This window comes from Protobothrops mucrosquamatus, unplaced genomic scaffold, assembly GCF_001527695.2.
Source record: "Protobothrops mucrosquamatus isolate PMUCROS unplaced genomic scaffold, P.Mucros_1.0 scaffold8, whole genome shotgun sequence".
NCBI classification, from domain to species: domain Eukaryota; kingdom Metazoa; phylum Chordata; class Lepidosauria; order Squamata; family Viperidae; genus Protobothrops; species Protobothrops mucrosquamatus.
In genome coordinates this window covers 3127062-3145327 of record NW_015386395.1, presented here as the reverse complement: position 1 = coordinate 3145327, position 18266 = coordinate 3127062, and the positions used below count along the sequence as shown (strand labels likewise).

General features: G+C 40.1%; 1 protein-coding gene across 2 annotated transcripts; it reads right to left on the bottom strand.

Annotated features, from left to right (window-relative positions):
• Positions 1-5242: 5242 nt before the first annotated feature.
• NFATC2IP (nuclear factor of activated T cells 2 interacting protein) lies at positions 5243-16961 on the bottom strand (the record flags this gene model as incomplete). 2 transcript variants are annotated; one of them, XM_015810296.1, is given in 8 exon segments in its annotated part: positions 5243-5778; positions 5861-5967; positions 6458-6602; positions 7780-7957; positions 10887-10985; positions 11088-11209; positions 16702-16815; positions 16920-16961. In XM_015810296.1, coding segments are annotated over 8 exon segments (924 nt in total). In that variant the 5' UTR covers positions 16932-16961.
• Positions 16962-18266: the final 1305 nt, after the last annotated feature.

The window sequence follows — 18266 nt, the reverse complement described above, 5'->3', positions numbered from 1 at the left end:
AAAAAGTGACATGACTGTTTTTCACACTTACAACCTTTGCATCATCCCCATGGTCACATGATCAAAATTCAGACACTTGGCAACCAATTCATCTCTATGACCGGTTGCAGTGTCCCAGGGACAAGTGGTCACTTTTTGTGACCTGACAAGCAAAGTTAATGGGGAAGCCAAATTCACGTAACCACTGTGATACTACTACTGCTACTACTAATAATAATAGAGTTGGAAGGGATCTTGGAGGTCTTCTAGTCCAACCCCCTGCTCAGGCAGGAAATCTTATACCATTTCAGATAAATGGCTGTCCACTCTGTTCTTAAAAACTTCCAGTGTTGCAGCATTCACAACTTCTGGAGGAAGGTTGTTCCACTGATTAATTGTTCTGTCAGGAAATTTCTCCTTAGTTCTTGGTTGCTACCTGAACTTGCAGTGATTCACTTAACAACTGTGGCAAGAAAGGTCATAAAATGGGGCAAAACTCACTTACCAAAGTCTCACTTAGCAACAGAAATGTTGGGCTCAATTGCAGTCGTAAGTCGGGGACTACCTATATAGCTGGAGCCTTACAATTTACAATTATTGTAAAGCTTCTGTTGGACTAATAAAGATACAGACTTAGCATCAATGTTAGTTAATTTGGCAATAGAAACATGCTCCATATAGTGCCCCAAGGCTGCTGGTTAACCATTTCCAGCTGTTGGCTACATAAAACTAAACAATTGTGGTACCAGTCATCTTAATTCATACAAAAATCTGTTCGTGGAAGGTTATGTCACTTAAGTATGTAGCCCTATGCAGATTTATTCACGTTGTGAGCACAGAGTCAAGCTTGCTTTCTTAGGTAAGTATTAATGAGAGTTTTCATAATTATTTTTGTGAATATCCCCCTTCAAACTCATTTTTTTTTATTTCAGATTTGCAGCCTAAAATCACATGCTAAATTATATACAGTACTTTGTTTAACAAAGTTGGTAAGGCCACACTTGGAATACTGCATCCAGTTTTGGTCACCATGATGTAAAAAAGATGTTGAGACTCTAGAAAGAGTACAGAGAAGAGCAACAAAGATGATTAGAGGACTGGAGGCTAAAATATATAAGGAATGGTTGCTGGAATTGGGTATGTCTAGTTTAATGAAGAGAAGGACGAGAGGGGACATGATAGCAGTGTTCCAATATCTCAGGAGCTGCCACAAAGAAGAGGGAATCAAGCTATTCTCCAAAGTGCATGAAGGCAGAACAAGAAGCAACGGATGGAAACTAATTGAGAAACAACCTAGAACTAAGGAACTTCCTTAGAACAATTAACCAGTGGAATAACCTGCCTCCAGAAGCGGTGAATGCTCCAACACTGGAAGTTTTTAAGAAGAGACTGGACAGCCATTTGTCTGAAATGGTATAGTGTTTCCTGCCTGAGCAGGGGGTTATACTAGATGACCTCAGTTGTGTCCTGGGCCTGCTGAAGCATTTCAGCAGGCCCAGAAATGTTGCAAAGCTGCCTGGGACCAGACTGGCTGGCGCTGGACTTGTGCACATGCGCAAGGCGCGAAAAAAGGTTCTTCCCTATTGGCTGGACTGCCTGGGGTTTGGGAGACTATAAAAGGCCTGCGTGCCTGCTTGGTTGAAAGTTGAGTTGAGGAATGAATAAAGAATGTACTTGAGGACAACATGTCTCTTGCTTCAATGCCGCGAACTCCAAAACATAAAAACCTCCAAGGTCCATTCCAACTTTATTATTATTGTTGTTGTTGTTGATCATCGCACAGTCAGCCAGATGTTCAGACTGGATTTGGCATTTCTGTCCACCTATCGAGTCCTTACCAAGGACCTGGGATAGGCAGATGTGGATATTTGATGATATTACAGATATCGTCGCAGGATGGAAGCAGTTCCTAGTAAGGCCGCCTTTTGCAATTGACTAATGGCGAATATGTCAATGCCAATGGTGTTCAAGTGGTGCTCCAGTTGTTTTGGGATTGCACCCAAGGCAGTATTATTATTGGTAATACCCTTGCTTGCCTTTGCCACAGTATTACTACTACTACTACTATTACTACTACTACTACTACTATTACACAACTGCTGGATAACAATAGCAAACCCAAACAAATGACATTGTGGTTTAACATTATGTTCTTATATAATACTATGAAATAATGGCTGGGCTCATACAACTCATAGTTACCCATGCTTAACTATGATATTTCTACTCAAGCCATTTTGCTGCATTTGCATAACACAACTATAAAGTAGCCAACCTGAGTTTGCAGAAAACATTAAACATGATAGTTAATGTGATTTAGCATGTCACATGAATACAACCAATTTGGCTTTATCATGGCCATGATTTTTAATCATGGCTTAGTTTGGCTAGTTTTTTGAACACATCTCAAGCATAATGCAGCTATCATCACTTGCTATTAGCTAGATTGGAGATGGTGGCCACACATTGTCTAAAGCCCCATTCTTGCAGTAAGATATTGCAGATTTCTTGTGAATTGTCTTTCTTATAAGAGTGTTGTAGACAATCACTGTATCAGCAAAACAAATTTCTCCCTTTTTGAAAGACAGCTTATTGAGTTATATTGCTCTAATTGAAAACCTGTAAAATGGGTATGGGTACTGTAGTCCTGGACTTAACAATTGGTCACTCAGCAACTGCATCGGAACAGGTACTTTAAGGCCCATAAAGTACTTTCTGCCAATATAAAAGGTGTCAGCCCTCCCCCATCCCCATGACATAATTAACCTACCAATTAACCTGCTTGAGTCACAGAACTATTTAAAAGCCATATACACTGAGAAGTTCTCTAGATGTATTTACATGATGCCGTTAGATGTACAAGTTAGGCAAAAAACATTCAACTGTTAAAAAGTGGAGTATTTATGGAAATAGACAAGATAAAGCTATAAGCATTCCATAGCATTGTGTCTCTATCATCTATCCGTCCATCCATCCATCCAAACCCTCATTCCTATAACCTTTCACTGGGCAAAATGCTGCAATACAGGGCACCAATTTTTGAACCAAGATACTTCAAATGAGCTATCTTACAGTATGCGTCCAAAATCCAGAGCCTATAACTCCCGTGGAATTGAAACTTGGCAACCTCAGTGGTAGCTCGGAACTCACTGTTAATTGGTTACAGGAGGTGCGATGAGTACCAAAAACGATGAGTACCAATTTTTTCCTATAAGGAATAATGTAGTTACAAGGCAGCCAACACCAATAAGTTCTAGCTAGTGTGTTCAGTACCAAACAATGAGTCCCGGGATAAAATGTTCATGTCAAAATGTATTGAATACCAAATTCGATGAGTTTCACAGCAATTGTGTACCAAGATGCCACTGTATTGTAAAACATTTTGACATAAAAATTATCACAAAACAAGTTTGTGACATAATACAAAATATCATAAAACATTTCCTGTGTTGTTGTTTGGTTGTATTATTCAGTTCAACATGGGCTACTTTCAAGGCAGATACCGCTCTTAATATCTCCCTGAATTTTTAAGTTTTTAAGTATATTAGAAGCTCTGCCATTGTTGAAGGCATTGAGCATAAGGAAATATCTCTGAAATGATGAATCTTAAACCAAGGGCGTCACAGGTGGTCTAGTCCACTCTAACCTTTTCCTACCACTCAACCTAAAACCTAAAAACAAGTCTTCTACCATCATCTGACTTGAGGAGGTATGGTTTGTGGTAGAATTAGGAAATACATTTTATTTATTCTGTTCCCATGTTATCTGTAGATATATTTATTTATTTAATGATTTACAAGACTATATTCTTTAGGGTCAATGTCCTTTTTCATTGGTAAGATTGTAATCTTGTTTTATCCAATTGTAGATCCTATGAGCTCAATAGTGCAAATGGTGGCATAAATGAATTTCTATTACTGTGTGAAGAGCTTTGTATCTAACTAGAATTTGCTTGAAGGCAAGCAAAAATGGTCTCCAGCACCCATTTTGCTGCTGAATTATTTCTTCCAGGACATTATATGATTTTATTTGCCCAAGAGAAAGGAATCCAGGACAGATGAAGACAAAAGGAGATTCCTGCAGAACTCCTTAAGTGTTTTGAGTTCTTAATATATTCACTGTGGCTTAGTGTTCCAAATTATGATTAAAAAGTCAAAAATAAAATTGCTAAGTAAACAAAAAAAATCCCATTATTTATCAGTGTGAATGTCCCACAAGAGAAAAAAAATAGGAAAGGCTTTTTGGCTTGGATTACGTACAATTTTGGAATATATTATTTTTCAACATCAGTGGTATTAGAAGCTGTTCATAAATTAAAACCTTGTCTACATGCAGAGTATGATTTCCCTTTCTTTAAAAATGTCAGCTGCTTTATTGAAGAACACAATACCAATTTCTATGTGCATACATTTTGAGCATAAGCAGATTTTCTTCCAAGTTGGTATTCTCCACATGCCCTATTGGAGGCCAGCACCTAATCAGCGCTATTGACAAATATCGGGATTCAGTTAAAACTGGAAAAAAGCCAACATAATGGTAAAAACACTTCCATAGTGTTGTCAAGAAAAACACAAGTGTATACCGTTGGAGTCACTGGGATTTTAGCTCTACACAATGAGACTTGATATATTCTCGTTGTGCTGGACTCCAAATCACCATGCTTGGAGATTATGAGAAATTCAAAGTAACAGAGAGCACCTAAATAGGATACGCATCTGTTTATCCAAGGCAGCAGAATTAGATCTATCCAGCAATTTGGCAAAGATGAAGTCCACAATTTTCTAATTGACGTGACTCTACTTAGGAAACCTGGTTAATACCATGGAAAGTAAGAAAATATAATACAGTATTGGGATTGTACTGCTTTGTTTTTCATATTATGATTGTCAGACAGCCAGATGTTTAGACCAGATCTGGCATTTTTGTCCACCTATTGAGCCCTTCCCAAGGGATAAGGCAGATGTTGTGTAATATTATTAAAATATTGACAGGAAGTAAGCTGTTCCAAGTAAAGCTGCTGTTTGCAATTGACTGGTGATTTTATTAATGCCGATAGCGTTCAAGCGATGTTTCTGATTTTGGAATTATACCCAAGGTGTCCATTACAATATCTTTGCTTTCTTTTGTTGTTCTATTTATGTTTACAGGTCTTTATCTTTTGGGATGTACTCCATTTCTTTCTCTTCTGTTCTGCAATCTACATGTTATTATGGTTGGTTGCAGTCAGCTAGATATTTAGATTGCATTTGGCATTTTTATCCACCTATCAAATCCTTCCCAAGAACCGGGGATAGGCAGATGTGGTTTGATGGTGTTATTATTATTTATTGAAGTAGAATTATTAAGAACATAGTGTTCTTTTAATATCCATCATTATTCCTCTACAAAGTTTGTCTGCAAGCAACAGGGCCGTTAACAAAATTAAATTTTATTACATATTCCAAGTTTTGCGTACAGGTGATAAAAGAACAAAATGAAAGTTATCCTATGTTTACTCCCTCCACAAATTAAACTGCCACTTCCCATGTGATATCAGGCACAGTGAAAATTAAATCAGGGAAACTAGGATACAGATAAATCATTCAGAGTGGATAGGTAGCAAAACCAAAAACAATCAAATTTAGACAAGGATTCTTTGGAGGTGCAAGGATGCTAGTTCCACACTTCAATAATATCACCAGATTCCATCCCCAATTGTTCAGGGGTCAGGGTTTCTGCCAAACGCTGCCCATCAAAATAGAAGATATGTTTGCTTCTGTCTTGTCTGTATTGATTCATAAGGACTTCTAAGGGCTCCCCCTGCAGAAAGGAGAACATAATTACTATATTGTAATGCTTCCTCACAGAAGAAACCCTATAAACCATACCTTAGTTCTTTTACCTTCTGGATTTTAATCTCCATCACAGAATTTTTGTCTTGTCCTTGTACTCGAAGCAACAGGATTCCAGAATCATCAGCCTGTTGGCTACTGGTCTCCACTATACAATCTGGAAGTTGTCCAACAGAAAATGTTTATCCTACCTTTTCTCCAGAGTTCAAAACAGCAAAATAAGGATGTGGCTAAATAGGGAATTTAGTATCTCCCAAACCTTGCAGTGATTCTAATTTTTTTAAAAAAACAGGTTTAGGCAATATAGTAGGGAGAACACAAGAAAACTGCTATAAAATACTGGACAGTACAAAATTCATTTGGGAGGCAACAGGTTTGAGGAATTTAAAATAGTCAATGAGATTGGAAGCAATGACAATCTGAAGTTAAAAAAAAAAAAGAAGTCCCTAAGGCAGGGGTCCTCAACCCCTGGTCCATGAACCAGTACCGGGCCACGGCATGCCAGCAACTGGTCTGCACAAACAAGCAAGCCCCATCTGCAAGAGACAGGCAGCACACAAAACCACACATCCTCCGGTCTGCGGAAAAACCTCTCTCCATGGAACTGGTGCCCAAAAGTTTGGGGACCCCTGCCCTAAGGTATTCACCAATGATGTCACCAGTGCCAAGGTCCAACGTAGCAGGAGTAGCATCAGTCGCAAGTTGACAATCTTGATGGAGGAGGATGATTTTGTTTGGAGGAACATTCAGTATCTGTGACATGTGCTCAACCACTTGCTGAAGAGGCTGTGTCTACAAAATGTGAAGTAAATAGCTGTGTAAGAAGATAAATGGATTATCTGTGTCCTTAATCATGGCTAAAAGACTGATATTGCAGCATTGGGACAATAAATATATGGCCCCATTCACTCAGTGGATCAAAGACCTGATTACACTTGCCTTTTATTAGAAAGTTGCCTATAGATGTAGATTTAGTACGGATAAGTGTAATGAAATATGTGACTCATTTATACAAAATATGTAGGTTAAAAAAAGCATGATACTCATGTAAGTGCATTAAGAAATAATTGCATACGTATTTACATAATATTTGTATTAAATATATAGAATTGAAACTGTTTACTATTATAACATATTATACTTTATTTCCTTTTTCAATTGTTCTTTTAAAGCATTTGTTATGCACTTTGTTTGATAATATATTTCTATCACGATTACCTTTGTTTAGTTCCCTTTGTCTTGTTCTGTTGTTTTAAAAGCAATAATAAATAAAAGTAGTTGTGTAAGAGAATAGGATATAATAGGATCCTCAGATGGTGTCAGATCCTCCTCAGTGACATAACTTCCCAGTTCAAAAATTTGCACGGCTAAAGGTTACAGGTAGGAGAATTTTAGTAGTATGTAGATCTGACTATATAAGCAAAGCAGACAGAATGTTGTGGCTGAATTTGAGAAGCTTTTAAAATTGCAATTCATGTCAATTTTATAAAAGATTTCAGGAATTGCAAGTTTAATTAAACTCCTGATTTAGTGTGACATGTGAATTCAGAAGTAGTATTCAGCTTTTGAAAAGGGCATGCTTTTTTACCAGTGCTGTTTTGAATCCTCCTAAGCCCACATTCTCTTTTAAAAAATATATAACTTTTGTTACATTGTGACAGGATGTAAATATATTAGGTAAATTAATAGTGTGGTTGTTGGAATTCACATAAAATAATGAATTTATGCAGGATTATACATGAAACTCCCCCTATTTTGGGGGAATATCTACTAGCGAAAAATAAGATTCAAAAGCCCAAGAGGGCTGGCTGCCTCTGCATTGAAGCTTAGAAAAAGAAGTCTCTATTGCAGATGTTAGGACTGAGTCCTAGAAATGCGCAGGGGAAAGAAAAAGAGAAAAAAAAGCCTACATTATGACAGCAATGGGAAGTGAACAGGGATAAGATAATCAAATACCAAAGCATCACACCTTTTGAATGCAGACTCCGTAAAGATCAAATCGGTATCGGACTTTCAGCATCAGCTCCTGGGGCTTAAACACACCAACCAGAATCACGTCATCATCAGATCCTGACCCTTGCTCTTGAAAGCTCTGGGCAGGTGAGAGGGAGGTAGACACATTTCTCAAATTCTGATTGAAGATTCTGCTGAGAAAACAAGGATAAACCTGAGTGAGAAATCCATATGCTGGGTTTTGCCTTGGGATGCCATTACCTAGAGGTATGCTATACAGGTGGTCTTCGACTTACAACCACAATTGAGCCCAATATTTCTGTTGTTAAGTGAAACATTTGTTAAGTGAGTTTTGCCCCATTTTACGACCTTTCTTGTCTCAGATGTTAAGTGAATCACTGCAGCTAAGTTAGTCTCCCAGTTGTTAAGTGAATCTGGCTTCCCCATTGACTTTGCTTGTCAGAAGGTCGCAAAAGGTGATCACATGACCTTGGGACACAGCAATGGTCATTAAGTATGAGCCAGTTGCCAAGCATTAGAGTTTTGATCACATTGATCATAGGGATATTGCAAAGGTCTTAACTGTGAAAAATGGTCATAAGTCTCTTTTTTTCAATGCCGTTGTAACTTTGAACAATCACTAAATGAACTGCTGTAACTGTTGTACTTGAGGACTATCCGTATTCAGTTTGAAACAGGCAAAGGTACTTGGGATCGGTTATGGAACCCCTTTTCTGTATCTGTCAGCACCTTCTTAAAGAAGCAGACTTCATGTTGACATGATCATACAGGTTCAAGAAAATATGCACTGGAGTCAGTAACTTTATCACTCTGTTGCCACCATCATAATGCCCCCTGAAGTTAAGAATTATCTGCACAGATACTATGTAAGCCCCCCCAAAGGCTGGACTTCTTCATAAAATTTCTAGCATGGAAAAGACAAGGTGCCTATCTCCCCCAATTTAGTATCTCTCTAAACTTTTGGAATATAATTCCGATACCTTCCCCCGCCCCCAATCCAACATATACAGAATTGGAAATGGGAAGGATAACAGGGACAGACCTATTTCACATATTTGTCATGGCTTCTGTACAGAGCCTTTAGTGAATTAATTTGCTGCCTTGGTACCTTGTTAATTAAACATGAACCAGATTAGCTTTTTTAATAAGGTTGCTCTAAGAATAATGTCTGAAGGTAGAGACAAAATGGTACTCTGTTTCTCCCAAAATAAGACCGGGTCTTTTATTTATTTTTTGGCCCAAAAGACTCATTAGGTCTTATTTTCAGAGCATGTCTTATGGCAGGTGACGAGCACGTGGGGGCGGGGCATGGCCTGCGCACGTGGAGGCAGCCCGAGGCCAAAGCGCCAGCAGAGTGCCGGAGGGTCAGCAAAGGTGCTGAAGCAAGCCGGCGTCCTGCCTGCAGTGCCCATGCAGATTGCCCCTTCCCTGCCAGAGCCGGAATGCTGCTGCGTTTATCATAAGTGCCCATACTGGTAGATGCCAGCCTTCCCTCTGGCAGGCCTGGGCAACTGCTAGAGAGCAACGAGCCCATTTCAGCTTCCCTTTCACTCCCCTTCCGAGCCAGAGTGCTGGCACTTTCGGCCACCTGGCCCTGTTCACAGCTCTACTACCCACACAGCCACTGAAGCAGCAGGTGGAGCGTCTGAGCTGGAAAGCTAGGACTTATTTTCGCAGTAGGTCTTATTTTCAGGAAAACATGGTATGCAGGCAGTCCTTGACTTACAATCACTTAATGCAGTGGTTCTCAACCTGTGGGTCGGGACCCCATTTGGGGTCGATCGACCATTTCATGGGGGTCGCCAAGCAAGGCTGTCCGCCATTTTTTTTGTCCGCCATTTTTTCCCCCTTTTCCGGCGGGTACCTTACCTCCCTTGGGCTGGGCCAGCTGGTGGTCGGCCTGCTCCGTCTCTGCCGCTTGCCAGCTACACCTCGGTCGGCACAGGGGGCGGAACCACGCAAGCAATGCTCCCGGGCAGGGAAAGTCCTCGACTTACGACCGGTTGGGTAGTCCTCGACTTACGACCGGTTTAGTCCTCGACTTATGCCCAGTTTACTCCTCGACTTACGACTGGTTTAGTCCTCGACTTACGACCGGTTGGGGTCACGGCATTAAAAAGGTTGAGAACCACTGACTTAATGGAACCACAATTTCCATTATTAAGTGAGTCACGTCCAGTTAATCAAATCACTGCGCTTATTAAGTGAATCAGGCGGTCGTTTAGCAAATCTGGCTTCCCCCCTTGATTTTGCTTGTTGGAAGTCAGCCGGGAAGGTCGCAAACAACAATCACGTCACCCCGGGACCCTGCAACCATCATAAAATACATCCTGGCTGCCAAGCATTCAAAATTTTGATCACATGACTGTGGGGAAGTTGTGACTGTTGTAAGTGTGAGCATGGGTTATTAAGTCAGTTTTTTTCAGTGCCGTTGTAACTTTAAATAGTCACTAAACGAATGGTTTTGAGTCTAGAACTATCTGTATTATTCTGTAACTCCTAACCTAAGCTCACCACCAAGAAACCAGTCCTCCTTCCCAGCTCAAAGTATTGCCCAAATTGGCATACAACACAAAAGCAAGCCAAATACAGAAATAATAACTTGGCATAGTCCAGCCTTATCAGTTATATCAGTCAATTCACTGAAATCCTGCATGAAGCTGTATTATAAAGATAGGACATAACCACCTGTCCAACCCTGTATAACTATATTATTTTCAGCACAATATTACTGTGTTCATGTTGACTTTTAAGCGGTGTCAAAGGAGATTATGATATCAACAGAAGTAGATCAGCAAAATCTTTACTGGGCTTGATAGGCTGCATTCAGATAACTTAACAAAGTTAGTCAAAATGTGCTGACTGCCATCTGCTGGCTCTCTTCCTATGCACATTAAATAATTGCTGAGCTATCTGAAGCACTATGGCATGTTATCTCAAACTGGTATGACGGCTCCTGTGAGCTGGAACAACCTAGGGAAAGAAACCTCCAATTTAAATCAATTGTACCCCAGAGATCCCAATCCTCCCTAAATATTTTGTTCCTCCATATTATCAATCCACTGTAGTCCCAGCTCATTTCCAAAAATAACAATTTCTTACGGGTCTTTCACATGATGCTTCTTTTGTTGCAGTGGAAGAGGTGAAGGGGAAGGGGAAGGTGAAGTTGAAGAAGATGGTGTAAATGAAAGATCTTGACATCTGCCAAAAGGAGAACAAACAAAGTAATGGTTTAAATCCAGCTTTTCTGGAAAGTCAGGCAGCAGAGAAGAGAACTGAAACTTTGGTTTTTGCTTCACTTGCTTTACAAGAGTTTGCTCTTTCTCCTCTTCTGATGAGCTAAGAACCACAGTCTCACTACAAGGCGCTTCAACTCGATTAGGAAGCTTCATAGGATTTTTCAACAATCGTAGGCTGTTCTGAACCTGCAGATAAGAAACAAAAGAAGTAGGGGGGGGAGGAGAATTTATCAGGTTACTAGAAAGAGAAATAGGAATTAGTCACTCAACATGTAGGAGTCAGTGATACAGTAGTAGTATATCTAGATGAATGATCAATCACAGTAAAAGTGGAATGGTACTTTGCTTCTCTTCAACAAAGGGTACTGATGACAATAAGGAGCAAACTTGACAATAATTGAAGGTAACCAAGATAGGTTTGAGGGCAACGTTAATTACAGTGGCAACAGTGCCAACAGTGGCAACAGCTTTGCAAACTTTCCTGCCAGCTTCCCCGTTGACTTTGTGGAAAAGCCAGTAGAGCTCTTCAAAAATATTTTGGACAATCAGCAGCTTTTTTTAGAAAAAAGGAAAAAAGAATGCACCATAAACACTAAATCACATTTTCTGTTATCTGGATATCATGTTTCTAATAATATAACCTATTACTGCAATATCTGTAGTTATTACATCTCCCTTCTGGCTCATATCCAGCTTGTGAGTCACTAAGATCCTTTTTACCCAGGTTAAATTTGGTCTATAAATAATTCTTGACTTATGATCAAACAACAGTCAAAGTTACAATGCCTTGGAAAGAGTGCTTTATGGTCTCTAAAGCATTTCTGGCTGTTGTAAAATGTTGCACACATGCAAAACCCACAATCATGTAATCACGATCTGAGTGGTTGGCAACCTATGTGCACTTACAATCGGTTGCCAAGCTCCCCGTGATATGTGATTGCCATTTGAAATCTTCTCTACTGGCTTTTCCACAAAGTCAACGGGGAAGTTGGCAGGAAAGTTTGCAAAGCTGTTGCCACTGTTGCCACTGAGCTGAGATTCCCTCTAGACAGGCAATTCTTTCAGAGTGACAGGGGCTACCTGCCAGGAGGAAATCTTAGCCAGGAGGGAATCCCAGCTTCCTGTGGAACTGAGATTCCCCCCCCCCTCTCAAAAGGCATTCCTCTGAGATGAAAGAGCTGCCTGTTTTGCAAAGAATAAATACAAATTGGGCAAGGGACAATGACAAAACTCTTTTCCCCAGTAGTATAAGGGACTGTGCAAAAAACATTTGGAGGAAGATTGACAAACACCCAATACTGGGGGCTATACAACAGTCATTAAATTAAGCTCTCTCTTGTACCTGGCAAGGAACACCAATGTTTTTGCAAGCTGAAGAAACTGTGGGAAGTCAGAGCCCCAGAGAAGGAAATATTAAAAAGGGCAGAAATATATATTTCCTCAAAAGTATTTTTTAAAATACTTTTGAGGAAATATATATTTCTGCCCTTTTAATATTTCCTTCTCTGGGGCTCTGACTTCCCACAATATTCCCGCTTTGTGCCTTAAGTGAGAGAATGTCACACCTATTGGCACAACATTAAAATTGTTCTGGTCAGGGAGACTTGGTAGGCAAGCGTTTAAACTGTTAAGCCAAAAAAAAAAAAAAAGACACTAATAGAGGCAGCAGAAAAAGATCCCTTCTCCCAAAAGGAGAGCTTGCAACCCATAAAGTTCTAAAAGTCAGGGCAAAAATTTTGTTAGGTGGAAAAGAAATTTATAGTGCCCAATATTCTGTGCCAATCATTTTCAAATGTTGGATGTCACTCTTAGCTTCCAGTCAGGTTTGCACATTCCTCTCAAAATTCTTCACAGCCATGGTTTTCCTTAGTACATGACCACTGGCTGCCCATTTTCAAGGGTTGTTTTCCTGCCACCAGATAGAAGTCCAAAGTGTTCATTACTTGCTGTGCCAACTATTCCCAAATGCCATCTCTCCATTAATACATTCAACTGGCTTGTTACAATACAAATGGGGCAAGAAAGAAAAGTTTTACAATGACTTTCCACCCTCCCCCCACAGTCTAATTTTCTCTTCTGAGGCTTCACATGGCACCAGTGGCTCCAGGACTCCTTCCTTCTGCAGCTCTCACAGGCATCNGAGATTGAGAAATGCTTATATATTTAGGATAAGAAAAGTTTCATAGTAGCTTCACCAATAAGTGATAGGATAAGAAAAGTAACTTGAGAAAATTATTTCCCTACACAAGCAGACTTGAGCTTCAAAAGGCTCTTGTAGATAGACACACATTTTTCAGGGAAAGGATAGACAGAAAATTAGAATTGACAGAATTAGAATAAAAACACCAAAAGCTACACAACAATAAAATAATTTAACACTGGATTCCCCCTGGAACAAAAATTAACACCTTTTAGACAGAATTGAGAAGGAGATTAACCCAACAACAGACACTGACCAATAAAAATCAGAGATGACAATTTTGAACTCACCAATCAGGAATGACAATTTTGGAAACCATGAAATGGTATTCCAATGAAACAATGTACAAAAGAAATGGTTTGCAATTGTTTAAAAGAAACAATTAGCTCTCTTAAAGTCTTGGACTTTAAGAGAGCTAATTTCAATAAACTTGAGAGGGCTTGGGAGAGGGATTCCATGGATGAGAATCCTCAAGGGGAAAACAACTCAAGAAGCTTGGGCAATTTTAAAAAAATAACCCAGTCTAGCACAATACCAACAAAGAAGAAAAATAATAGCTCTCACAAGAAACCAGCATGGCTGCATAAAGAACTCTCTGATAAATTGACATATAAGATGGACCAGTATAAAAAGTGGAAAGAGGGGCACATACCTAAAGCAGAATATTAGCAAATAGTCTGAGCCTGCAAAAGATGAGGTGAAGAAAGCTAAGGCTCAAAATGAACTAAGGCTTGTGACCACAGTCAAAAATAATAAAAAAACAAACAGTCCAACTTATCAAAAACAGTACCATAAAAAAAGATTAGAAACACAAGTTAAGATAGGCAAGAAAAATGGTAAGTGAGCATTTATCCAGCCTAGAAGAGTTCAAATCACCAGGATCAGATGGATTACAACCCAAGGTTCTCAAGGAACTGGCAGATGTGATCTCAGAACCACTGAACTATATTTTTCAAAGATCCTGGAGCACCAGGGAACTACCAGAGGACTGGAAAAGAGCTGATGTAGTTCCCCTCTTCAAAAAAAAAGAAAAGATCCAGAAAACTACTAACCCATTATCCTGACCTCAATACCTGGGAAGATTCTGGAAAAGATAATCAAACAAGAATCAGTGAACACCTAGAGGCAAACAAAGTCATTACCAAAAGCCAACATGGGTTTGTTAAAAACAGATCATGCTAGACACATCTTATTGCATTCTTTGACCCAGTTACAAAATTAGCGGACTAGAGGAATGCTGTGGATATAATTTTCTTGGATTTCAGTAAGGCATTTGATAAAGTTCGTATAGGGTTTCCTTCCTGAGCAGGGGGTTGGACTAGATGACCTCCAAGGTCCCTTCCAATTTTATTATATATTATTAAATGCAAGAGTGAAATCTTTCTAGCAGATGAACTTAAAACATTCCTCCTGCTAACTTTGGGCTTTTCTTAAGAGTACAGAGAGAGAAAGGAAGAAGAAAAACAAACAAACGAACAAACACATTTTTTTTCTTCACTCTGTTTGTTGGCCAGACAAACAGAGTGAGGTATTTCCTTTTTGTGGCTTATTTTAAGCAGAATTTCTAGCAGAATTTAAAATTCTTTTTCTTTCTTTGGATTTGAAACAGTTAACAGTCACATTTACCTCTCACACACAGACTTTGACAAACATATATACACAAAGACAAGAGAACAGAAGTCTTAGGTTTACACATCCTAGTCATTCCCACTATAAGTTTCAGATAGCTCAACATACCACGTGGTTGCATAGAGAAGAGAGAGAGAGAGAGAGAATAACTATTTCTTATTTTCCCTTTTAAGTACCTTTATTTAGCCAAATTGGTTTCCCAGCAAAGCCCTAAGCAAAGTCTATTTTTTTTTTAACATATAGTTTCTTTACCTATCTCTTTTTTCATACCTGCCTGAATGGGTAGCTGATTCCCATACCAGGCCTCAAGCAAGCTCTCAACCGGGAAACCTGTCTCAGCCCTTGTATTGGGCACTATACACCGGAAGCCTCCTTGTGAAACCAACTTTGGCTCCAAATCTCTCTGCCCCAAGCAAGACCTAACGCATACAAATGCAGATGTAAAACCATTAGAAAGTTGAAGCCAGAGCAATCAAGAAAAGAGAAAATCTGCATGCCCCACCCAAACTCTAGGAGTCATTAGCCCCATCACCTGGGAAGCAGGATATGATAATAGGATTAAACCACAGATATCAAGGCCTAGAAAAATACTCAGAAATAGCCTCGAAGTTCATGGAACAGGAAACCATTCCAAACAGGGCTAGAAGTGGTATAAAAACCTTTTCTACCCATGTGCTCAGTTTTTTTTTTCTTTTCCTCTGCTCCTTCTTGCAAGGACTATCTTTCTGCTTCAATAAACTGTAACCTTCTTCCCAAAGCAGTCACCATGTTTGCTTATTTATTCCCGGCTTGGATGAACCAGGATGAAGACTTTACTTCTAGCAAAACCTTTCTATTGAATTATTTAATAATGGAGATCAGGCACATCCTTCCATACAAAACAAAAATCAGCAGAGACTAATTTCTGTAATCTCATTTTTAGATATAAACACCCATATCTTTGAGTTAGTGTTGACCATCTGTGACTTCCTGAACACATCCCTGTAGACATTTTTTTAGGTAAGATTTTCAATAGTGGCCTGTCATTACTTGTTTCCTAGGGCCGAGACTGTTAGCCCAAAATCACTACCTAATTTCATGCCTCAACCAGGACTAGACATTTCTAGTCCAATGCCAATGCCTTTAAACCACTGCACCAAACTGGTTCTCAACCCCATTATACAGATTTATATTAATTACGATACATATATTGCAGCAGAAAATTTGATTGGGTATCCATTTGGATACAGCAGCAGAATACAGTAATTTAACTGGAAATGTACTTTTGATAAAGACACTGAGGTAATGAGGGCGGCACAACAAAAACAACAGTTCACTAAGTTAAGCAAAGTCTGTGTTCTCTGAATGAGAATTATTATTGATATGTTAATTATCTCCCTGTGGCCTTGTTTCCCAGCGGTTCCTAATCACGTTTTGCAATTGAATGTTTTAGGGTTGACCTGACAATTTTCTCTCCCCCTGAGAAGCTCGGTTTGAGAAGGGGATAATTTACTTAACTAATCCCATTTTTCCACTACACTGAAGACGATGGAAGTGGCACGAGGTGACACTGAACATTAAGCTAGGGTGAATCAAACCAAAACTTTTATTATAACCTTTAGCCCAAAGAGCTCTACAATAATACATCACATAAACCTATAACTAGCGTAAAATGAGCAACAAAACATCATGAAATAAACAAAATAAGATTAATACAGATAACAGCGGTCCCCATTAAAATTTGTATCAATCTTTGGCACCAAATCAGGTCATCCGAAAAAAGAGGTCGCGAAACGAGCGAACTTGGGGGTGGGGGGGAGGGAAGAAATGACGTCCCGCACCCCTTAAAAGTCACCCCGTTAGCACACACCTTGTTTGAATAGACCGGAACGCTGGGGACGTTGCCGGTAAGGCAGCGTCGCTTGCGAAAGGGTTTCCTGGGGGGCCCTTTCGGCTCCGAGTCGCTGCTGGAGCTGGAATCTACCTGTCGGGGAGGTGAGGGAAACATCAGGAAGGCGTTACCCAGACGCGAAAATTCTATCCGGCTTCTCACGATTGTTCCCTCCCTTCCCGCCTGCTCCTATTTACCGTCTCCGCCATCGCAGGACACTTTTCTATTGGTTTCGTTATTCATGTTGCTCCGCCTCCTAAGCTCCGATTGGGCTCCACCCAAGATTCTTTGTTTCTTCACACCTTCAAGAAAAGTTTGAGCGAGCAGGGATTAACGATAGAAGCCTTCGCTTCCGCAGCGCTAAGCAGTCTGGGGATGGTAGTTTTTTGTTGTTGTTGTTGTTTTTTAAGGCAAGACTGTTCCGATGGTTTGTTTTTCGGGGCGGGTCGAGAAGAGCAATCTCGGGTTGCGCGCTTTCTCGAGAGACGCCTTTTTTCCCCCCCGAGGCAGTAAACCTCTGGATGAAATGCAAATACGTATTTTGCACCATCTTAACCCTTGCAGCGAATCATCCATTTTGGAGGGATTAATTACTACTTGGACTCAGCCACATGCCAACTCATGGGAGGCCGTACCCATCCAGGAGGGCCATGAATCCAGAACACGTGGCTGAACTCGCGGCTCCAAAGAGCTTATCCAGTTCCTCAAGGGCAACCGGCTCAGCTCTCAGATAACATGGCTCAGACGTGTCTCCCTCGCAGTGTTTCTCAACCTTGACCATTTTAAGGCATGTGGACTTCACATGCCTTAAAATTGTCAAGGCTGAGAAACACTGAGTCTAAGGCAGTATTTCTCAACCTTGACAATTTTAAGGCATGTGGACTTAAACTCCCAGAATTCCACAGCCAACATTGCTGGCTGGAATTCTGGGAGTTGAAGTCCACATGCCTTAAAATTGTCAAGGTTGAGAAACACTGCTCTGAGGAGTCTGCCCAGCCAGAGTCCAGTTCTCAGCAAAATCTAGTGATTTGATCTAACAGATGCCAAGAATATTCCTCACGTTGGGACCTTGCAAGATCTTCTTTACCCAGGAGAGATCTGATTATCTGAAACAGGGCAGCCAGTTGACTCCCTGCAGAAGCAATAAGAGCGATTAAGTAATTATGTTTTGCAACTCTCATCCCCACAAGATAGAGACTAATACATGTTTTTACCTGTGTTCGGGCAAGTCTCGCACTTTGTGTTCCTCCCGCGATGCTATAGGCATCACTTAAGCTAGAATGATAGAGATGCCTCTTATATTTTATCTGCCTATTTATCTCTTTATTGGAAGTTAAAAGGCCTCTGATCTGCCCCCAGTACTTTTAGCAGTTTTCTGATCTGCCGATCAGCATACAATCCCAGTACTTAAGACTAGCATCCCACTAATGAGATCAAGGAACAGGAATTCCTTCAGGGTGAGGAAAACGCCACTTGGAGGGAGGGAGCTACATATCTGAAGGCAATCTTTCTTTCCAGATTTCACACACTTCAGGATCAAAGCA